The sequence below is a fragment of the Gopherus flavomarginatus genome, chromosome 3 (assembly GCF_025201925.1).
Source record: "Gopherus flavomarginatus isolate rGopFla2 chromosome 3, rGopFla2.mat.asm, whole genome shotgun sequence".
Lineage (NCBI taxonomy): Eukaryota > Metazoa > Chordata > Testudines > Testudinidae > Gopherus > Gopherus flavomarginatus.
The window spans coordinates 265,653,963-265,678,129 of record NC_066619.1 but is presented as its reverse complement, the minus strand read 5'-3'; the positions used below and the strand labels follow the sequence as shown (position 1 = coordinate 265,678,129).

At 40.6% G+C, this 24,167-nt stretch overlaps 1 protein-coding gene across 5 annotated transcripts in view; it reads left to right on the top strand.

The window, feature by feature from the left end:
• Positions 1-24,167, top strand: part of RGS12 (regulator of G protein signaling 12) — a 169,592-nt gene that overhangs the window by 30,578 nt on the left and 114,847 nt on the right. For 4 of the 5 annotated variants that reach the window (XM_050947324.1, XM_050947322.1, XM_050947323.1 and 1 more), the window contains exon 3: positions 10,496-10,612. In XM_050947324.1, coding sequence (XP_050803281.1) covers positions 10,496-10,612 — 117 coding nt within the window. Of the gene's footprint in view, positions 1-10,495; positions 10,613-23,355; positions 23,454-24,167 lie in introns of those variants that run through there. The other variant, XM_050947327.1, reaches the window with a different exon arrangement.

The window sequence follows — 24,167 nt, the reverse complement described above, 5'->3', positions numbered from 1 at the left end:
CAAACTTGAGCAAGGTTTGTAGGTGACAAATCTGAGAAACTGTCACAGATTGAAGTGTCACTAGAGGAGGTTTTGGAATTAATTGATAACATTAACAAGTCACCGGGACCAGATGGCATTCACCCAAGAGTTCTGAAAGAACTCAAATATGAAGTTGTGAAACAATTAACTAAGGTTTGTAACCCGTCCTTTAAATCGGCTTCTGTACCCAATGACTGGAAGTCAGCAAATGTAGCTCTAATATTTAAAAAAGGCTCTAGAGGTGATCCCGGCAGTTACAGACTAGTAAGTCTAACATCGGTACTGGGCAAATTAGTCGAAACAATAGTTAAGAATAAAATTGTCAGACACATAGAAAAGCATAAACTGTTGAGCAATAGTCAACATGGTTTCTGTAAAGGGAAATCGTGTCTTACTAATCTATTAGAGTTCTTTGAAGGGGTCAGCAAACATGTGGACAAGGGGGATCCAGTGGACATAGTGTACTTAGATTTCCAGAAAGCCATTGACAAAGTCCCTCACCAAAGGCTTTTATGTAAATTAAGCTGTCATGGGATAAAAGGGAAGGTCCTTTCATGGATTGAGAACTGGTTAAAAGACAGGGAACAAAGGATAGGAATTAATTGTAAATTCTCAGAATGGAGAGGGGTAACTAGTGGTGTTCCCCAAGGGTCAGTCCTCGGACCAATCCTATTCTACTTATTCATAAATGATCCGGAGAAAGGGGTAAACCGTTGAGGTGACAAAGTTTGCAAATGATACTAAACTGCTCAAGATAGTTAAGACCAAAGCAGACTGTGACGAACTTCAAAAAGATCTCACAAAACTAAGTGATTGGGCAAGAAAATGGCAAATGAAATTTAATATGTTTAATGTAAAGTAATGCACATTGGAAAAAATAACAATATGATGGGGGTGAAATTAGCTACAACGAGTCAGGAAAAAGATCTTGGCATCATCGTGGATAGTTCTCTGAAGATGTCCATGCAGCGTGCAGAGGCGGTCAAAAAAGTAAACAGAATGTTAGGAATCATTAAAAAGCGGATAGAGAATAAGTCTGAGAATATATTATTGCCTTTATATAAATCGATGGTACACCCACATCTCGAATACTGTGTACAGATGTGGTCTCATCTCAAAAAAGATATACTGACACTAGAAAAGGTTCAGAAAAGGACAACTAAAATGATTAGGGGTTTGGAATGGGTCCCATATGAGGAGAGATTAAAGAGGCTGGGACTCTTCAGCTTGGAAAAGAGGAGGCTAAGGGGGGATATGATAGAAGTATATACAATCATGGGTGGTGTGGAGAAAGTGGATAAGGAGAAGTTATTCACTTATTCCCATAATACAAGAACTAGGGGTCACCAAATGAAATTAATAGGCAGCAGGTTTAAAACAAATACAAGGAAGTTCTTCACGCAGCGCACAGTCAACTTGTGGAACTCCTTACCTGAGCAGGTTGTGAAGGCTAGGACTAGAACAGCATTTAAAAGAGAATTGGATAAATTCATGGTGGTTAAGTCCATTAATGGCTATTAGCCAGGATGGGTAAGGAATGGTGTCCCTAGCCTCTGTTTGTCAAAGGATGGAAATGGATGGCAGGGGAGAGATCAATTGATCATTGCCTTTTAGGTCCACTCCCTCTGGGGCACCTGGCATTGGCCACTGTCAGTAGACAGGATACTGGGCTTGATGGACCTTTGGTCTGACCCAGTACGGCCGTTATTATGTTCTTAAGATCCTTGGAATAGATAGGACAAAGGATGTTGGCCTGTGGGATTGTGGGATACTTTTTGGAGGAGTCCCAGGACCTGAGTCAAGCAGGGCTATGTCTACACTACAAAACAATAAGGCTCAAATCCTGGGTCAAGGCCTGACCTGGTCTCAGATCCTGCAACCTCACAAGGTCCTAGGACCCTTGGTCAAAGCCCTGAGTTAGCATGATTTGTGTGTGGATAGAAGTGGCGGATAGGCTTTAGCTTGGGCTTATACTGGAGTGTAGATGTACGCGGTGTCTTTGTTATCTGTTATCAGTGAGATACCACAGTTTGCACTACCCCACCTAATTTTTAAAACCCTGTCTTTTTATATGGTCTGAGACAAATACTTGTTTTTGGAGGGAAAAATACTTTTTCATGACTATTATTTTACTATGTGTCTTGTTTTGATTTTTTCATTTTACTTAATTTCTTATGGATTTTTTGTGGTATCTTTAGGTTACATGAGTGATAAGCTAAGGGGAGCTCTAATCTGGTCATTATTATTATATCATTATTGTATCATTTCTTCCAGAATTCATCTGTACTAGCAATTTTTTTATTGACTACCCAGTTCTTTATAGAAAAATCTGCTATAACAATATCACCCAGTTTTGTTTATATATTTTTGTATACACTTTTAGTAGTTTGATAGTTTTTTCTGCTAGACACCTGGATTCTTAAAGATATGAAAATGCTGAGGAAAACTAGATACAGCTCAACACTCAATCATATGAAACTCCTAAATATAGGTCACTTACAGGTTAAAAACTAATTAGAATTCAAACACACTCTTTGGTAATGCTATAAAGATTTTGGAAGAATAGTTCATATGTAAATTAATATGCAAGAAAAAAATAAACTAAAAGGGTTAATATTTACTAACAGGTATAAGACTTCCTAAGTTGTCAGATTGATTTTCTAGTTTCTTTATCGTTCTGGGGTTAGGCTTCAGGAATTTTGGCTTTTCTTTTCAGCCTCTGCTCCAACATCTATCTACTCTTCTGGTTTATTGATTCAGAGATTATGTATTATAGAAAACATATCTTATACCACTATTTAACTAATAAATTATGATAGAATTGGCACTCTGTACCAAAAAAAAAAAGGTTAATCTAGCATATATGCATGATTCAAAGTATTTTTTAGCCAGATGGCAGCATGCTTCTTTGAAAAAGTCAGCTTCATCCTTACTAATTTTTCTGCAATAGTTCATAGTACAGTAAAAGCTGTTTTATCCGACATGTTGGGAGAATGGGGGGTAAAAATGCTGGTTAACTAAGGGGGAGAGAGTTTGGGTGCAGGAGGGGCTCAGGTTAGTGGCTTGGGGTGCTGGATCCGGGGGCCGCTCACCTCAGGCTCCCTGCAAGTGGTGACCTCTCTTGGCTGCTCCTAAGCGGAGGTGTGGCAGGCAGCTCTGCGCGCTACCTCCACAGCTCCCATTGGCTGAGGGGAGCTGTGTTGCTAGCACTCGGGGCCTCGTGCCAGCTAGATTATAAACCAGAATTTCAGTGAAGATCAGAAATGCTGGTTTATAGATTCTTCCCATTGGTGAAGTGCCAGATAAAATAGCTTTTACTGTATATAACACGGTGTGGCAAATTGCTGGCACTGTTATGATGGGTCCCATGCCTTCTCATATGGAGGGTTCAGGGCACCATTTCTCGCCCCTGAACTGTGGTATCAGCTGTCCCACTAGTGTCCCAGAAAAGGAGAGTGGAGAGGGAGGGACCCGGGCCCGCCTTCTACTCTGGCTCCCAGCCCAGGGGCCCTATGGATAGCAATGAACCACTGGAGCTAGCGATTCCTTCCTCTGGGCTACTTCCCTCTCTGGCCCTTCAACTTGTGGGGCTTCCTGCCCTCTCTCTGCTTGGGCCAAGTTTCTCCCAACTCCTTGTGTCTCTAGAGTCCCTCTGCTCTGCACAAGCCAGGTTTCTCTTTACCTTGGTCTTCTGGCCTGCTACAGCAGTTCTCCAAACTGCTCTCTGCTCCAACACCGAACTACTCTGCTTCAACTCCTCCAACTGTCTGATTGAAGCAGGCGTTTTTTATCAGGTGACTGGCTTCAAGTGCTCTAATTGTCTTAATTGGTTTTAGATGCTCTAATTAATCTGTAGCAGCCTCTCTTCCCTGTACAGGGAATAAGGCTCTCATCATCCTGGTGCTTACATATCTCCCATCTATCACTCTCCTGCTGCCATTTGGCCATGCTATATCACAAAGGGTAATCAGTACTGTTATATCCTCCCTAATAGTTCCTCTAACCACTGACTAACTACATGCATGTTAAAACTTTTCAGTTACTAGTAGAAAACATCAAAGACACAGCCTCTGAAATCTTCCTTTACATCAATGGTGCCCAAGCTTTTCCCATCACACACTTCTTTACCAGTAATGGAATCTGTCCACCAACCCCTCTCCCCTATTACTGCACAATTGGCTCAGCAGAGGAGCTTGGGCTGAAGGCAGAGTTGGGGGCTGAACTGGGGATGGGGGTGGAGCTGAGGCTTGAGGCAGAGCTGGCCTGGGGGTGCAGAGGAAATGAGGGCAGAGCTCACCTGGGGACAGAGTGGAGCTGCGGCTGGAGCCAAAGCTGGCCTGGGGATGTAGTGGAGGTGGGGCCAGAGCCGTGGCTGGGGGACGAGTGGAGCTGCAGCTGGGGGTGGAGTGGGACTCGGTGGTGTTCCCTCACCAACCCCGGTGGGGGCTAGCTTGGGCCCTGATGTGTGCCCCTGTACAGTTTGGGGACCACTGCTTTATGCAAATAAATGCTGTGACTTCCTACAGTCTAGCTGATTTGCAGATTCTAATTGTAATAACTATTTTCTGTTCAAGCCATAGGTCCTTTTTCCTCAGTAGATTCTCACTAAAAGTCTTTGGCTGTAGTTAACTGGAGAGACCTGTTCCTGTAAGATTTATTTATTTATTTATTTATTTTTTGTGTGCATGTGATAAATAGACTTCCAACTTATTTCCTCTTCCAGAGACCAGGCCCATTTGTACAGACTAAATCTCTGGAAAGAGAAGGCAGGGGAAGAGAGACTTCAGCAATTACTTACTGGGAAATTTTAAATATTTTGCAGAGAGATTCAAGAAGTAGTCTTTCTTTAGCAGTGTCTAGTTCTCTTAGTCTCGTATAGGTATCTCTAACTCAGCTCTTCAATGCAAGAAAGACTTTAGGAAATACTTATTTATTTATTTTTTTTTAAGTGCTGTTTCAAAAACACTTTATGCCTTGTCCAAATTGGCCAGGCAAATGATTAACTTGAACTAGTTTCCACCTTTTTATAAGCAGTTCTCTAGCATTACTTTATTCTTGGTATAGATGGGGCTGTATTTCTCACTTTCTTTTTTGGGGTCATATTTCTCATTTTCTTTCTTATGCTATGACTGGATTCTAACCAAGTGCTAGATATTTATTTTTGTACAAGTGTCAGAAAACTTTACATCAAATTTTGACTGGATGCTAATTTCCTGTTCTGTTTTGTACTCCTACGTGTGGTTTTTTCATCCTCCTTTTCATTCTGTGTGTCTGTATTTACAGACCCTATATAACCCAAGAGGCTTTTAGTTTTAAACTCAGACATCAACATTTGCTGAATAACCAAATCTAGTGATTCTGGAGATTGAGAGAAAATGAAACTAATTGGCAGAATGCAATTGGAGTTATCTTAAAGCAGGCCTCCCCACCCCCTAAATCAGGAAGCAGCAGCCTTTGGCATGCGGCTCACCAGGGTAAGCCCCCTGGCGGGCCAGGGTGGTTTGTTTACCTGCCATGTCTGCAGGTTTGGCCGATCTTGGCTCCCACTGGCCGTGGTTCGCCGCTCCAGGCCAATGGGCGCCGCAGCCAATGGGAGCTGCGATCAGCCGAACCTGCAGACGCAGCAGGTAAACAAACTGGCCCAGTCTGCCAGGGTGCTTACCCTGGTGAGCCGCATTCCAAAGGTTGCCGATCCCTGCCCTAAATTTAGATGTAACTAGTTTCTAAAATCTTTTGCATTATATATTATCTGTACATAATAACCACTCGAGTAGCACCCAGGGATTGCCACCATTTAAACCTAGGTTGGGCAATTATTTCTATGTTCTCTTTGGGCTGCACTGGGAAACAAAGTGAAAATGTCATGTTCTCCATTGTCCCAGATGTGTTTACCCAGTTTTGATATTTTGTTTTCTTTCTCATCACCCTTCTGTTATGAAAGATGGATACCTGCTGGGAAAGCTTTTGTTTGTGGTGATACTCCAAAGGAGCACTGAGGAGTATGCATTAAAGTGTACTTTAATACTTTCTCAGTTGGCTTCAGTATGCCATTTGCCCTCCAAAGTACTGACGTTACCATTGCTGCTAGCCTTTGGAGCTCCTCCTGCCTTGCATTCCTCATTTGTGTTTTTTCTCACTAAATGAAAGATTTAATAAATGTAAAGGTGGTACTTCCATAGTTAAAATGTGTTGAAACTTTCTGACACTTACGTGCAAGTAACTTACATCCTTGCATACAGGGAACATCGAGTGTCACTGGTAGTAACTCTCAAGGTGCCATGCTATTGTTTTGACTATCTATAATTAATATTGATGCATTCTGCTGATTTCACCATGGAGTCTACCCTTTGCTGCAGAGTATTCCTTCAGATCTAAGCATTCAGTTTGCAGGGGGAAAAGTTATTTTAGATTTTAAGATTGCAAAGAGCCTTAAAATATAAACCATGTGTGAACCAATGCAAAAGTACCTGCCTGGATCTGCAGATCACTTTCAAATTATCTCAGAGATATGAAATGCCCTGTTTAGCTCAATAGGTGTTAACATTGAAATCTAAGGATGGCAACTTTGAATGTCAACATACTAAACTGATGATAATTTGATAGCTGAAATATCTGGCTAATGTGCTTGTTCCAGTTTGAAATTGTTCCTGGGTGTCAAAAACCTCAAGAGTCTACTTTGTTGCTTCTCCCTGGCAGGTTCTACAGTGTAGTTATTCATTGTCAGTACACTGAAAATTGAAAATATGGGGCAAAACAAAGATATTTCAGTATTAAAAAACACAGTGAATACGACATCATTTGTTTTCATAGTGAGTTAAGAACCTCCTTATTTAAAGCTTTGGTGAAATGCCCCAGAAACAAGGGCTTTCTCCAGAATTTGGGTCCAGCTTCCTGCAAAATACACTGGGCCGTGGCAATCCGTTTTAAAATAAAGAAGACTTCCAAATGGAGTCTCTAGTAAATATACACCAATGAGAATTGCAATGCCACCAATGAGAGTCATATTGTTAAAGAATAGCATTGAATACCTGTGGGTAAATAAACAGATAGTCATTTTCTTCCAAGAAGATATCAAAGATATATCATCTTATAGAACAGCGATATAACTTCATAGTGTTCTGTTTTCCCCCCTACTTTGTAAAGTCAGCTGTGAATATCTAATTAGAAGAATCTGGAATTATTTTTGCTTAATGTAAATTTCAAATGCAGAAAAACAAAACACTTAGGGAAAAAAAAGAAAAATTTTAGAGTTGGGAACAGTGACTTTCCTAAAGGCAGAAAAGAAAAAAATGTGAAGAAAAGTAATAGGAAAAAACATTTAAAAACCATGCAGTCGCTAATAAATATTCTTGAGACACAAGATAGGTAAGGTAATATCTTTTATTGGAGCAACTTCTCTTGAGAGAGACCAAGTTTCGAGACAGAGCTCTTCTTCAGGTCTGGGAAATGTCACACAGAAAAATTATGAAAGGCAAAAAGACCCTATCATCTCTGGGTGAACATGTTTCACAAAGCAATTACAGTACTCTGTATCTGACTTCTCAGTCATCATCCTCAAAGGAAAACTGCATAGCGCCTTCAAAAGACAAGCCTAAGAGCTTAAGTTCATAACTTTGCTAGACCGTAAAGATCATAGATGGAATAGAGACACTGGAGTTGTGGCTTTTTACAATGGTCTATAACCCTTTAAACCCACCCCTCTCTGCTTCTTTTCTTGTGTGCTTTCCCCCTCCCTGCCCCCCCCCCCGTGACTGGAGAGGTATTATCTGGCTACTTTACCTGAAATGATCCCTCTAAATATGTTTACTTATGCTAAACAATCTTTTCACTTTTTAGTTGTGACACTATGAGTACATTTCCCAGACCTGAAGAAGAACTCTGTGTACGCTTGAAAGCTTATCTCTCTCTACAAGAGAAGTTGGGCCAATAAAATGGTCTCCCCAGATTTCTGAAAATTCCTGGGACCAACAAAGCCATGACAACATAGCAAACAGTACATATTTTTGTAAACTTGCATCCTTCCTCACCACAGCAGATGAAATAAGAGATAGTTAAGTATGATATAATTAAAAGGAACATTTTAAGACAACATAAATTGAGAGTGGTTAATGTGCCTCTTCAGTGTTGCCTGGAAGGCGGGTGCAGTACCTGTGGACTGGCAAACTGGAGTGGTGGTTCTGATCTTTAAGGAAGGATACCAGAGGGTGTGTTCCAACTATAGGGGGATCACGCTCCTCAGCCTCCTTGGCAAAGCCTATGCGAGGGTGCTTGAGGGGAGGTTATGCCCATTAGTTGTACCTCGGATTCAGGAGGAACAATGTGGATTCTGTCCTGGCCTTGGAACAACTGACCTGCTCTTTACTCTCTTCAGATACTCAAGGGATCATGGGAGTTTGCTAATCCAGTCTACCTTTGTTTTGTAGACCTGGAGAAGTCATATGACTGCATTCCCTTAGATGTCTTATTGGAAGTGCTGCCGGGAGTATAAGGTGCCGGTGCCGCTTTTGCATGCTATCTGGTCCCTCTGCCCTCAGAATGAGAGTTGTGTTTGTATTCTTGGCATTCAGTTGAGTTCGTTCAAGGTGAGTGATGGACTCCGCCTTGTCCCTGCTCCTGTTCGTAATTTTCATGGACAGGATATCAAGGCGCAGCAGAGCTGTGGAGTGCATCCGGTATGGGGATTCAGAGGTAGCATCCATGCTTTTTGCAGAGGAGGATGTCCTTCTTGCTTCTTCAGACTGTGATCTCTGATGCACGTATGAATGTTTTGCTGCTGAGTGTGAAGCAGCTGAGATGAGAATCAGCACCTCCAAATAAAAGGTCATGGTCCTTTCCTAGAAGAAAGTGAACTGCTGTCTCTAGGTGCAGGGGGAGCTGCTACATTTAGTGGAAGAGTTCAAATACCTAGGGGTCTTGTTCACGAGTGATGGCAAGTTGGGAGCGTGAGATCAACTGGCGGATTGGTGCAGTGGTGGCAGTGATGCAGGTGCTGTACTGATCCATGGTGGTGAAGTGGGAGCTGAGTTCTTGGACAAAGCTCTCAGTTTACAGGTTGCTGAAAGAACGAGATCGCGGGTACAAGCACAGAAATGAAGTTTCTCCGCAGGGTGACTGGGTTTACTCTGAGACAGGGTGAGGAGCTCAGCAATTTGGGAGGGCCTTGGAGTAGAGCCACTCCTCCTCCAGATCAAGAGGAGCTGGTTGAGGTGGTTTGGGGACCTGTTAAGGATGCCCCCTGGGAGGCTTCCATTGGAACTTTGCCAGAAATGTCGCATTGGGTGGAGGACTTGAGGCCGACCCAGGACATGATGGAGAGATTATATCTCTTGGCTGGCCTGGGAATGGTGGGGAATCCCCCAGGAGGAGCTGGAACATGTTGCAGAGGAAAAATAGGTCTGGTCTTCCCTATTCTCCATGCTGCTGCCATTGACCCTCACTGGGAAAATGGCGTAAAGGAAGAATAACATGATGATAAATTGGGGGAAGTTTCAGATACATGGAGCAACAAAAATAGTGACTCTCCAGCTTCGGATGGTGTGGGGAAGGAGAAGGAAACAACAGAGAAGAAGCCCTCACTAGTGAGGAACTGAGCTTGGTAGAATGTCTCCATAGAGACGTTTGAAATACAGAAGACCATTTTGATTTAACTTTGGATGTGGATTACGATGCCATTTATGGTTGAGGATAGGGGTGCTATAACTCTATTCTCCAAAGCTAAAGAGTAGTCAGTGACTTCATTTTAGACCTCATGCGAGAAAGTGGGAATTTATTGATGTTAGGCCATAAAAAGGGAATGTCGGTAATCAAAGTGGGGACACAAGAAAATTTTACTCTCAACTTGATGTCAGTTCTGTGTAATAAGATAACTCTAATGCTGCATCCAATCAGTTCCAAAATTTCAGGGAATGTTCCAGCTGTGTTTAAAAGGATACAGAAAGAGTGCATCAAAGATTGGGTAAGATGGATTCTAGTATTGTTGTAGCATCATATGAAGGAAATGTGAGTAAGCATTTTATAGTCATTATAACGTAGGGTAGTCTCTCTTATGTTCAAATATGGGCACCCATGTTGCTAATAATTACACATACAATTTACTTTAAGCAGATGAGCAGTCCCACTGATTACTCATGTTCATAAAGTCATTTGTGTCTAAATGTTTGCAGAACTAGGGCCTTTGGCTGGAAAATTCACTTCAGGAACTTAAGTAAGTCACTTGGGTAGAGAATTTCAGAAACAGAAAGGGGAGACAGTTGCCTAACACCCATTCAAAATGGGAACCTAACTCACTTTTATTACTTTTACTGAAGATCTTCCTCCTTGCTGTTCAATGTGCCTGTCAACACAATTGTAAAACTGGTTAAAAGATGGACATCTCTAGAAGTCAGATGTTGTCTCTGAGGAGGAGTTCTATGTAAATAAAGTACTAAAATAAAATACAAGTATAAGTAACCCTATATTTTCTACTGTGTTTTAGGGTGCCAAATTTGGACATCCAGTTGGATTAGCCCTAGCTCCCCAACGTGTGTCTGTTCGGAGATCATTTGGAAGATCTAAGCGATTTAGCATTACTCGTTCACTGGATGATCTTGAGGTAATTAAGCTTTACATAAAACACTACATTATATTAAACTTTTAAATGATTCCTGGAGAGTAATATTTTAGTAATTTTGTCAATGATACAGGATCTGTGGAAGCAACAAATACAGCGCTGAGAGCTGCCTAACTACTACAGAACAGAGTTCAATCAGCAAGGGGAGCTAGAGGGAGAAGAGGTTAAAGAAGGCTTCATTCCTTCCTCTCTTCTACTGCTGTCTCCCCAAAGGCTGCTTTATGGTGGGGGGTGAGGGGGAAGAGAGGAGAGAAAGATGGGACACCAACTAATCTACCTGACTCTTCCAATTTGGAAGTAAGAAAGGTACTTCAGAGGTGGGAGCAAAAAGACTGAGACAGAACCCTTGGCATGGGGGGAGGAAGGAATGGGAAGGAACACAAAGCCCCTGGCATGAAGGGAAGACTGGGGGATCCTGGTTTGGGGGCAAGGAGATTGGGGGAGCACATGGTTCCCCAGCATGGGTGGGGGAAGAAGGAGGAATTGGGGCACATGAAGCCCCAGGCATAGGTGGGCAGTTGTGGGCAGGCAAATGGAGCATGGGGGTGAGAAAAAGGGGGAATCAGAAAATGGAGGGATGCAATGGTGTGTTGACTCAATGAGTGCTCAGTCTACAGAAGCAATGAACTGTGCAACCCTATAGTCCAATTATTCATTACTTTATTTCTCTCTTCCCAAATATGTGTTTTATTTCTCAAATATTTTGAAGCAAGAAAAAAGCAAATATTCCTTATTGAGAACAATATCTATATTCCTGTCTGAAGTTTTAAAATAGTGTGATTTTTTTTTTAGAACCATATACTCAGAAGTTTATAATGGTAGGCTGTCCTTTAAACATCAAAGCAAAATAATCTGAGTAGAGACCTAGTGTGAGAAATATTAGCCCGGGCAGTAATTTGAAAAACATCATAAGTGAATGAATGGAAGTGTCTAGTTCTAAATATAATAGCATTACTGCAGCACTATAATTCAGTATTATAATCACCAAACAACCATCTGTTCTACTTTAGTAGAAAAGAATACAGTCAGTACTGATGAGCAGGATAAATTGTATTCCATGTAGTTTCTTGTACATGGATATTTTGAATGTAGCTCAGTCAGTTTAATCAACTGAGTTTTTGTTAGCCCATTTTGTAAGAGTATGAGTTTGTTCCAATGTGTTTGGGTAACATTTCCTCTCTCAGGCCATTATGCACTGGTACTATGTACCAATTGTCTGTCTGGCTTCCTTCCCCAAATGTGGTCCTATGATTCCTTTTTGATTCTCTGTTGTTAAAGGAGCTATTTAAATGTAGAATATTGTATGTATATACTGTTATAACTAATTTGAAAATATTCTGCCTCTTGCTTTAAAAAAAAAGTCATTCAGAGATTTAAACATGAATAAACAATATTCTTATGAGGTCAGAACTGTGTAATATCACAGGTGCCTGCTTACTTGCAGAAACCAGTTTATGCATTGACATAAGTGGTAAATTTTTATATTCTCACTTTGACTTGTAGAATTTATTCCTTAGATGATATTTTTACTGGCGGATATTTTGAACAAGTTTACTATAACTTGCAGAGAGGGAAAAAGAGAAAGGGAGGGAACCAAGTAAATGCACAATAATTCCAAGACTATGTAGTGTTACAGAAAATGATGTCTAGAGTACCAAACACATGGTTGTAGTCCAAACCTTTTTGATAATTCTGGATCCTGGGAGTTGCAGTCATTCACAAAGGGCAGAATATAGTTCATTATCTCCTTAAAAATCAGAGACAAATTCTGTCCAAGCATTATGTATAGTAATTGCTAGCAATATCTTAGCAGACAGGTCTTCACAAAAAGACATCTAGAAATTTGATTTTCGTGGGATAATAAGAGAGGGGGCTGGTTGGGTCTGCCTGTACAAGAGGGGGTCCTCAAAATAGCCAAGGCCTTGTGGCAGACCTCTTCCTCCATCCGTCTCACTTTGAAATGGGCTGAGAAAAAAGTACTTTGTGCTGACCAAAGCTTTTGAATACCATTATAGCCACCCACCCCCGGGCTCGTTGGTTGTGTCTGTGGCCAAGAAGAAAGACAAGGGGTCCCCACTTCCTTGACTCCCAAAAACAAAGAGTCCAAAAAACTCGATTTATTTGGGAGAAAAAATTGTTCAACCACCAGCCTGCAATTTCAGGTGGCAAACCGTCAAGCGGTACAATTTTAATCTCTTAGATGGCCTTAAAAAATTCCAGGAATCCCTCCCTCAAGGTCTGGCCCAAGAGTTTGGCATCCTGGTGGAGGAGGATACTGTGGCAGCCAGATATTCCCTGCAGATGGCATGGGACGAGGCGGACGAAGCGGCAAGAGTGGTCGCATCTGCAGTGGTCATGCAGCTCCTAGGTCCAAACAGCAGGCCTCTTCCAGGAGATGCAGGCCTCGATCCAGGACCTTCCCTTTGATGGAGTTGGTCTGTTCTGAGATCAAACAAATGCCAGGCTGCACGGGTTGAAGGACACTAGGGCTGCCCTTTTGCTCGTTGGGCATACACACGCCACAGTCAGCCAGGAATTTTTTCCAGCCACTGCCAAGACCCTGTCAACCCTGTCAGGGATCTACAATGAGAAGAGATGTTAGTTTTAATTGTCATCGCCCTTCTTCCTCCTGCTCGCCAGCCCAGCCTGAGGCCGGCAAACACCCAGAGGGCCAGAAGCAATCGTTTTAGGGTGCGCCCGAGAGCAACACCCCAGTCAGTCAACCAGATCCTACCTGCCTTTTTCTCAATTGCCTCTCCCAAGTTTAGTGAAAGTAACCTTAAAATTAGTGTTCTTTACACTTTAAATATCTTAAACTCAAATGGTCACCCTTTGCAAGGTGATGTGCACCCTCAGCTGGCACTCCTCATCTTGCAGGAATTGGCTCACAGTTTGTAAGATTGAGCCATTTTCCACAGGAAACAAATGGCCAAAGCTGAGATCCTGAAGAAAAGGACATTTCTCTTTGATTGATATCACAAGTAAAAATTGTCTTTCTAAATAGAAGATATAACAAACTATATGTTCACCATCAAGAAGAGAAAATTTAAAATACAGAACAGGTTCAAAACGTCAGTTGCTTTGGAACAAAAGCTGAACACGTGGCGAGGAGACTAGTTTAAGCAGCACAATAATATACATTTGAGAAGCCAACTAATGCGCTCATCAGAAACACAAATTAAGGAAATTAATAAAAAAGTAGGGCTGTTGATTAATCGTAGTTAACTCACATGATTAACTCAAAAAAATTAATCATGATTAAAAAAATAATCTCAGTTTTAATTGTACTGTTAAGCAAATAGAAAACCAATTGAAATTTATTAAATACTTTTGGATGTTTTTCTACATTTTAAAATATATTGATTTCAGTTACAACAGAATATAAAATGTATAGTGCTCACTTTATCATTTTTACACTGCAAATAGTTGTAATAAAAATATAAACAAAAGAAATAATATTTTTCAATTCACCTCATACAAGTACTGCAGTGAAATCTCTTTATTGTGAAAGTGCAACTTACAAATGTAGATTTTTTTTTTTTTGGTTCCATAACTGCACTCAAAACCAAAACAATGTAAAACTTGAGAGCCTACAAGTCCACTTAGTCCTACCTCTTGTTCAGCCAAATCACTAAGACAAACAAGTTTGTTTACATTGACTGGAGATAATGTTGTCGACTTCTTATTTACAGTGTCACAGGAAAGTGAGAACACTCATTTGCATGGCACTTTTGTAGCTGCATGGCACTTTTGTAGCTGGTATTGCAAGGTATTCACATACCAGATATGCAAAAGATTTGTATGCCCCTTCACGCTTTGGTTACCATTCCAGAGAGCATGCTTCCATACTGATGATGAGCGTTATTAAAAAAAAAATGTTAATTACATTTTTGACTGACTTCCTTGGGGGAGAATGGTTTGTCCCCTGCTCTGTTTGACTCACATTCTGCCATTTATTTCATGTTATATCAGTCTCTGATGATGACCCAGCACATGTTGTTTGTTTTTAAGAACATTTTCACTGGAAATTTGGCAAAACGCAAAGGTACCATTGTGAGATTTCTAAAGATAGCTATAGCACTTAACCCAAGGTTTAAGAATCTGAAGTGCCTTCCAAAATCTGAGGGATGAGGTGTGGAGCATGCTTTCAGAAGTCTTAAAAGGGCAACCCTCCGATGTGGAAAGTGCAGAACCCAAACCACCCAAAAAACAAAAAACCACTAGCCTTCTGCTGGTGGCATCTGACTCAGATGATGAAAGTGAACATGCATCAGTCCGCACTGCTTTGGATTGTTATCAAGCAGAATCCATCATCAGTGTAGATGCTTGTCCTCTGGAATGGTGATTGAAATCTTTAGCGCATTTAGCATGTAAATATCTTACGATGCCGGCTACAACAGTGCCATGCAAATGCCTATTCTTACTTCCAGGTGACATTGTAAACAAGAAGTGGGCAGCATTATCTCCTGCATATGTAAACAAACTTGTTTGTGTTAGTGATTGGCTGAACAAGAAGTAGGACAGAGTGGACCTGTAGGCTCTCAAGTTTTACATTGCTTTATTTTTGAATGCAGTTTATTGTAGATAATTCTACATTTGTAAGTTAAACTTTCATGGCAAGAAATTGCATTTGAAGTACTTGTATGAGGTAAACTGAAAAATACTATTTATTTTTTTACAGTGCAAATATTTGTAATAATAAAAATGAAGTGAGCACTGTACACTTTGTATTCTGTGTTGTAACTGAAGTTAATATATTTGAAAATGTAGAAAACATCCAAAATATTTAAATAAATGGTATTCTATTATCAGGGTGACCAGATGAAGGGAAGAAAATATTGGGACACATGGGGGGAGGGGGAACACGGGGGGCTGAAGCACGAAGTGCTGCTGGCAGAGCAAAAAAAAAAAAAAGGAAACTATGAAATATTGGGACATCTGGTCACCCTATCTATTATTGTTTGTTTAACAGTGTGATTAATCACGATTAATTTTCAATTGCTTGACAGCCCTATAAAAAGTTTCCTCCAAATTTGCTTCCTTCAAACTAGTTGCCATATCTAGCTTGTTAAGACAAAAGACAAAACACTAACACAGAACGATCAGTATAATCTAAAGAAAAATTTAGGCACATGAAAAAGTACTAGTAAGAATTTCTTCAGCATATAATAGATTCCTTTTGGAATAGTACATTAGTCATCTAGGTATACCACACCCCTTTTACTGTAATCTGCTTTCCTGTACCACATTCCCCTTTCTACTTGTATTAGACTTGTACATGCAGAGTGAAATCCTGTCCCTATAAAAGTCAGCAGCAAAATTCCCATTGACTTGGAAGCTAGGTTTTCATCCTAAGACTTTATAGAGTTAATCTGATAAATGTTTTGGCACTTTTTATGAAAAATACTGTATACAATTTTATGGCTGTGTAACTTAAAATAAGTTTCTGCTTTTAATTATGGATTGGGTTACTAAATTGGACTTTAGCACTGGTAAAGAATATACAGTTTTATAGGCATGAATATAAGCTCAGAGCCCTCCTCATGAATGATGAAGCTCTCAGTACATTATGTAAATTAACCTAAGATATTGTCAATAAAAAAATTATACCAGGCCTTAACACATTAAAATGACTGATGTAAATAGTTTTTTTTTCTTCTTGAAAAGTGACAGTGAAAAAAGTTGCACAAGGCTCTCTATTTATTGTTTTTTTTTCAATGACTTCTGGAACAAACTCTACCCAATTTACAAATAAAAATATTTTTCTTCTAATAGATTTGAAAACTCAGCATGGAATTTGTGAGTTGAGCTGTGTTCTTCTTTGGCAATGCATATTTGACAGTAAAGATTTTGAAATATACTTAATTTTGTTGAAGCCAGAATAGAATCCATCTCACTCTGACATCACTTGGTTGGCCTAGCGGTTTTATAAGGCGTGAAAAATAGTCAGTGGGAGTACTCATGTGGGTTGTCAGGATCGGGATTTGGTTTATTAAGCAGCTAGATAAAATTAGTGGCTCATCAAATGGCAACTTGCAGCTGGCAGTCTAGAGATGGATTACTAGTTTAGAATAGTGTAGAGGGAGTGAGACATGACCAGTAGTTTACTGAAGAGAAGCATGTGCAGTGACTGAAGGGAGCTTGGCATAGGATGAAGAGGAGACTCTAGCTAGTGAACTAAGGCAGCTGTCATCTCTGACAACAAAAATTACATCTGTGACAGACTACAGCCTGAATCTCAGATCCTGTAAGGCAGACACAGTATAGATGCAGGGCAAAATTTTAAACTGACTGAGTGTGGCTAATGTGAACTCAGTGGGTGGTGCTTCTGTGACACCAACATACCCCGATCATCGGTGGGCGGGATCAAACCTAGGACCTCTGGAGTTTAGTGCATGAGCCTCTACTGCATGAGCTAAAAGTCATGCTTATAAAAAGCCATCCTTGTAAAACCGCTGTTAGCTCATGCAGTAGCGGCTCATGCACTAAGCTCTAGAGCTCCCAAATTCAATCCCACTCACTGATGACTGGGGTCTGTCGGTGTTACTCTTCAATTGGTGCTACACAATCAACTTAAGAAAAATTAGTTAAGGACTAATCTTGTAGGTCAAGATCTATGTCTACATTATTTGCTTTGTTTTTTCTCTCCTTCCCTCCTGCTTCCATTACAAATTGTCACAAAAAATTGCTTTCCTCTTAAGTTTAGGACTGATCTCTATAAGACTGTTTTGGAGGCCTCTCACTGCATTGTCTCCAATCCACATTCTTGAACCAAGCCTAAATGTGTTCCTTCTAGTATCCCTTCTTGGGAAGTCATTGTATAATGAAACATGTAAAGGCTTCCAAGAGTGAAGATAAAAATGTACATAAAAGGATATGTTTCATAGAAATGTAGGGCTGGAAGGGAACTCAAGAGGTCATCTAGTCCAGCCCCCAACAATGAGGAAGAATCAAGTGTACCTAGACTATCCTTGACAGATATTTTTGTCTAACTTGTTTTTAAAAGCCTCCAATTATGGGAATTCCACAGCCTCCCTTGGCAGCTTATTCCAGTGCTTACCTATCCGTGCAGTTAGACAGTAGAAAAAACTTTTTAACTTAAGTCTCCATTACTGCAGATGAAGCCGATTACTTCTTGTCCTACCTTCATTGGATACAGAGAACAATGATCACCGTCCTCTTGATGATGTATTTGAAGACTGTTATGATTTGGTGGTCTATAGTGGACTACTAACATCATGTCACCTCCTTCCCAGAACAGCATCCCAAGGTCAAGGAGGCCAAAGCCCTCCCATCAATACCATCTGCACAGCCATGTTTTCCTCTCCAGGATGCATGCGTTTAGGAGCAAACTGTCCCTTTGAGGAAGTAATTCCTTGCAAAATTTCATGTTAGAACGTTAAGCAGCTTATAGCCTACAAATTGTTTCAAAAATCCAGTGTGCTAAATAATGAGTGTATTTTTCCAATTTCTAAATAAAAATGACTGAACTGATCATAAAAAATTTGTAAAACCAAAATTTAAAAAAGACTGTCGCCTGATAATTTCATTTAATAACAACTGATAAATCTTGAGGAACTAGGTTTATGTCAGAAATGTCATGCGTCTGATGAAGTGGGGTATTCACCCACAAAAGCTTATGCTCCAATACATCTGTTAGTCTATAACGTGCCACAGGACTCTTGTTGCTTCTGACAGAACTGTAACTCCTGGTTTTGCCTGTAAGCCCATTCTGGAAAGCATCTCTATTCATAAAAACACCCAAGCATGGGTTTAAAGTCTATTTAAGTCCATAGGATTTTAGTACATGCTTAAGTGCTTTACTGTACAGGAATGACTTAAGCACATGCTTAAGTGATTTCCTGAGTTAGAGCTGTTGTCGCTAACCAGTATTCTCTAATATTCACTGAATAAGTTTGTTTTGATACATCAAATATTTTGTAATTTTCAATAATAGATTAAAGAGACACAGAGAGTTGCTGGGCAGCAAATTTTACCTACCTTAAAAATACCATTCTGCATTTGATGCAAACATTTATTATTTATATAATCTCAAAAAGTGTGCAAGCTGCTTCATACACTTAAGACTGTTACATTCAAAAAGGCCCAGTCTTGAAAATGCATATTTCCACAAGTAGTCTCAGTGGCTGCTCACAGTAGTAAGTTTGATGTCCTGTAGTGAGCATTTGCAAGATTGGGCCCAAAATAAACAATATTAAAGATATAAAAGTAGTTGTCATAAACAGATAAGTAAGAGTTAATAGAACAAAAATACTTCATATCTCTTTTGCCTGTAAAAGGTTAACAAGATCAGTGAGCCTGGCTGTCACCTGACCAGAGGACCAATCAGGGGACAGGATACTTTCATATCTTGAGGGAGGGAAGATTTTGTGTGCGCTGTTAGTTTTTGGTGGTTGTTCTCTCTGGGTTCTGAGAGTGACCAGACGTGCAACCAGGTTTCTCTCCAATCTCCCTGATACAGGTTCTTATAGATTCAAAATAGTAAGTACTAGGTGATAAGGCGAGTTAGGCTTATGTTTTTGTTTTCTTTATTTGCAAATGTGTATTTGGCTGGAAGGAGTTCAAACTGGTATTTTGCTGAAAGGATTTTAATTTGTACTTATATACTTAGGCTGGGAGGGTATTCCAAGTGTCTGTATCTGAAAGATCCTGTAACATATTCCATCTTAAATTTACAAAGATAATTTTTACTGTTTTTTTCTTTCTTTAATTAAAAGCTTTTCTTGTTTAAGAACCTGATTGTTTTTTTATTCCGGTGAGACCCCAGGGGACTGGGTCGGGATTCACCAGGGAATTGGTGGGGAGAAAAGAGGGAAGGGGCAGAGAGAGAGAGATTAATTTTCTCTCTGTGTTAGGATTACTTTCTCTCTCAGGGAGAGTCTGGGAGGGAGAGAGTGAAGGAGGGGGGAAGGTGAATTTTCCTCTCTGTTTTAAGGTTCAAGGAGTTTGAATCACAGTGATCTTCCAGGGTAACCCAGGGAGGGGAAGCCTGGGAGAGGCACCAGTGAGGGAAAGGGTTTACTTTCCTTGTGTTAAGATCCAGAGGATCTGGGTCTTGGGGGTCCCCGGGCAAGGTTTTGGGGGGACCAGAGTGTACCAGGCACTGGAATTCCTGGTTGGTGGCAGCGCCACAAGTACTAAGCTGGTAATTGAGCTTAGAGGAATTCATGCTGGTGCCCCATCTTTTGGACGCTAAGGTTCAGAGTGGGGAATTATACCAGGACAGTAGTGGAAGATGTAAGCAAGATTTTTTTTTGTGCTTTACTTTTGCTCTTCGATTTTTATATTACTCCTTGCCTGTTTGCCTAGTTAATAACTTTTATTTCATGATTTCTCATTTTTTCCTATTTAAATCTTAACTCTTATCTTATTTTAATTTACTTATTGCTCCTTTTTTTGTTTTGAACTATTGCTCGTATTATGTTTTTTCCTTTAATCATCACCTCTTTTCTCATTATTTCCTTCTAACCTCACTCAATTTTTAATTGACCTTTCTCTGTTACTCTCCAGTCCCTTTGCCTTTACTTATTGCTATTATATTGAGACTATCAGCCTTTTCCACAGAGTCCTCTCTATATTTCCCCTTCTCTGAATTCAAACCAATTTATGCCCGTCCACCCCCTCAAACAAATTAATTGAGATTTGTTCTGCAGTGCAGTTGGGTAAAAGCAAGCTCCTGGCCCCCATGGTGTTAAAACTGTCAAGAGTCACAACCTACTGAGGAGCTGGGCATCACTGCAAACCTACATGATAATTGAAACTACCTAAGTGACCACTAATGCTCACCAACAACGTTTCTCTGTCAGTTTAAAAACACTAATGGCACCCATCTAGGACATTAATTGATTAATTAGCGCAGAGTTAAAGTTGTCTGGTGATATCCTGTCCCTTCCAGAATGTTGAATTCAGCAAAACTCAAACTTCTGAAAACCAGGAAATACAGAGTTAAGGTACATGCCCACACACCCTTAGCTCAGCCCTCTTTGAGCGATGCTCCAATATGCCCGTAACACACATACTTGTACTTTGCCTTTGCATTGTACTGAATAAGAGCGCCTTCCATCTGCTGCAATTTAGCTTACCTCACTAAAAGAACATATCTGCTAAATCTGCCAGCGCTTTCACCTTTATGCACATGATGCCATCGAAAACTATAATTTCCCTTTCCCATCATAAAACCGACAGTCCACACTCATTTCCCAGCTAACAGCTGACAATCCCCATAGCATGAAGACACCTGTGCCCTGCTACTAACACAACCTACTGAAAGCAGTGCTGAAATGAGGCATACTGAGTCTCTCAAGTGTCCGGGAAGCGGATGTACCACCGCCCCCATTAGAAGGGCATGACCCCCCACCCCAATTGCCTCTTATCCTTTGCACATCTCTGCTAACGTACTCTAGATAATCCCTCTACCATTTAATACTGCTCAGCCTAACACAGTGAATGTACCTGGGGTGCAGGCAGATAACTCCCAGTGGCTACTGCCAGCTCCAGTGGGTCAGAGTTAAGGTTGCATTGCATATGCATATATCTTAATTCTGTATTTCCTGGTTTTCAAAAGTTTGAGTATTTCTGAAATCAGCATTTTGGAAGAGGACAGGATGTCACCAGGCAACCTTAACCTCGTTTCAATGAAGTGTTTTTGGTCAGTGAATCATCAATGCAGTTCAGGTCAGGGCTGGCTTCAGGCACCAGCTGAGCAAGCTCGTGCTTGGGGCGGCAGATTCTACTGGGCGCATTCCGCCCAAACTTAGGACGGCACGGCTGCTTTTTTTTTTTTTTTTTTTTTTTTTGTTCGCTGCTCTGGGCGTCCTGTAGGGGGCGGAGGAGGGGAGCACCCTGCAGCAACCTCAGCAGGGCAGCCTGCATCCTTCCCTCCTCGCCGACCGGAGCGGAGCCCTCTCAGCAGGTGGCGCGGCAGTTGGGGCCGCGTGGTGAGCGCCCCACTGAAGTGCTGGCCGTCCCTCTTCTCTCTCTCCCCCCTGCTCTCTCCCCCCCTCGCTCTCTCCCCTTCCCCCCATTAGACCGGGCGCGCACTCTGCAGCACAGGGAGTCCCCTTTTTGTTTTGTTTTTCCCTGTTTTGCTGGCCGCACTGTTGTTTCTCCCCCCATCCCCCCACTTTGCCACTCCAGCCGCGCCGTGTTCCCCTCCCCTTTGCCGCTCCAGCCGCGGCGTGTTCACCTCCCCGCTTTGCCACTCCAGCCATGCCGTGTTCCCCCCCTTCCCGCTTTGCCGCTCCCCCCCCACTGTGCTGCTCCGGTGGCCCCACCCTTTTTTTTTTTTTTTTTTTTTTTTTACTTGGGGCGGCAAAAAAGCCAGAGCCAGCCCTGGTTCAGGTCCAGGGATGGGGGAAGAAGTCACTTGCTAGCCTAGTGTTCCTGTTCCCCTTCCCTTTCTATTCTACTGTTTCTGCTTCTGGCTGATGTGTCTTTTTCTCATGGCTTTTGATTGGCCACCATGTAGGTGGGTGATTGAGCTTCTTCCCCACATGATGTTGCTGTCAGACTCCTAGAGGCTTGGTGCATGTTTTAGTGAATTAAGATTTTATTAAATGTGTTGGATTGCCATCTCTAGAGATGCAATTCTTCTGTTTATTCACAGAATAGGTACTGCACAGGCAACAGCAGTGCAAGCTTCCCTCACACTGTTCTGATACTCTGCTCCACATTTCACTGAATGGGGATTCTGCTAAAAGCTGGTGCTATTCAGTCTCTACAATCCATTTGCTAGCTAGTTAGTCAAGTGGGATTATTAGAAAGGTGCCACCTGAGGTTTCTACCATATGGACACCTGTTAGTTAGAAGTTAATCTGAGATCACCAAATACATTTCATCTGTTTTCTTGATAAAGAAACCCCCCGCCCCATTGCTTAGTGTGTGTCTCCAAACCAAATGCTGAAAAAGAGATGAAATCCTAGTTTCTAAGCTGTGTAAACCATGTTTGGGTTCCTTTATGATATTACACATGTATCTCTGCCCTGCTTGTCTGCTACATTCTGATGAGCAGGTGTGGTATTGAAATTTACAAGAATACTATTTCACCTGGAACAGGATTCTTGTAAATTTCAATACCTTCCTTACTCAGAAGGACAGAGAGCAGAAAGGCAAGATGAAGTAAATGGCATAATATGCACACATGATTGCAATTGTGAAGAAACATGCAGCTGCATGCCCAGAAACAGAAAGAAAGTTGCTCTAAGTTTAGTTGTATCAATTTTGTGTCCTTTTTCAATTTAATGTTAATTTGTATCTGAAACAAAATATTTAAAATACAAGTTGAATGATCTGTTTCATACATATAATGTTCATTTAAGAGGAATTTATTAAAAACAAAATGTTTAATTTGGAAAGGAAAATATTTGACTCAATACCTAAACAAGTTTGGACATACACGTTAAAACTGAGTCTCTTAGGTCTCCATTAAATGCATTTTGCAGTAGAAGCTTCTCCAGTGGCATCTTATCTTGACAGAAACGTTATTATTATGTATAACTTGCCTAAACAATGTTTTAAAAGCTTGAGCACAGGCAGTTTGTTCTTTAGACAGGCATTTATACAGAACCAGTACTGAGTCAGGGCGGGGAATGCACTGAGGAGGAGGAGAATGAGAGAGGTGGTATTAAGGACAGTAGGTTGAAGAGCTTCATGTATTTTATTAGCCTCTCAAGAAGTAAATATGTGTTCAACTTCAGAAAGAGCTTAACAGTAAAGTTAAGGGGACTGTTTCGTAACAATGAGAGAAACATTACTCAGGCACTATTTATACATGGAGAAAGCTTTTACTGTTAGTCAAGTGTCTGTAAGTATAAAGTTTTGTTTATCTAAAATGAGTAGAAAGCAGGAATATGCATTAAAGGATAGTTTTCAAAGCTAAGGAATTTTGTTAATGCAATACAAAGTATTTCTAAGAAGTTAGACTTTTAACAAGATAAAGTTTGTAAGTACTTAATGAGTTGACTTTCTGTATGAGCTCTAATGAGAATGTAATCAATACACTGTTTATATAGATGTATTTTCAAATATAGGTTGAGTAACAAAGTTTTACGTGTGTGGGAACTGTACACTAGTTGTAAAGATGTTTATCTAGTGGGTTTTGTTTTTATTCCTTTTTTGTCATATTGGCAGTTACTTAATTTTCTTCAAACTGTAATGCTCTTGTATCCATGATATAAGGGTGCCTTTTTAAACTTAGAAAGGTATCTGTTAATTGTCACAGTTGTTTCCAAGGTGTATAGTTTAGATGATTTTCTGTGGTTTGGATATTCAGCCAGCAATTCAGATTACTGATGGCTTATTATTAATTACCAGATAAAAACTTAATACTATATACAGTATTTATAGAATATATAACTTCAGAGACTTTTTGGAGCTTCATTTTGTTTTCTCTTCTCTTAATCTCTTGCTAGTCAGAACACACAAATTTTGAAGATAATGGCAATATATATTACTAGGCTTTGTTTTTTTAAAGTCTCAAACTAGTTTCTTTTTGCTGATTCATTTTAGGATTAAAGAA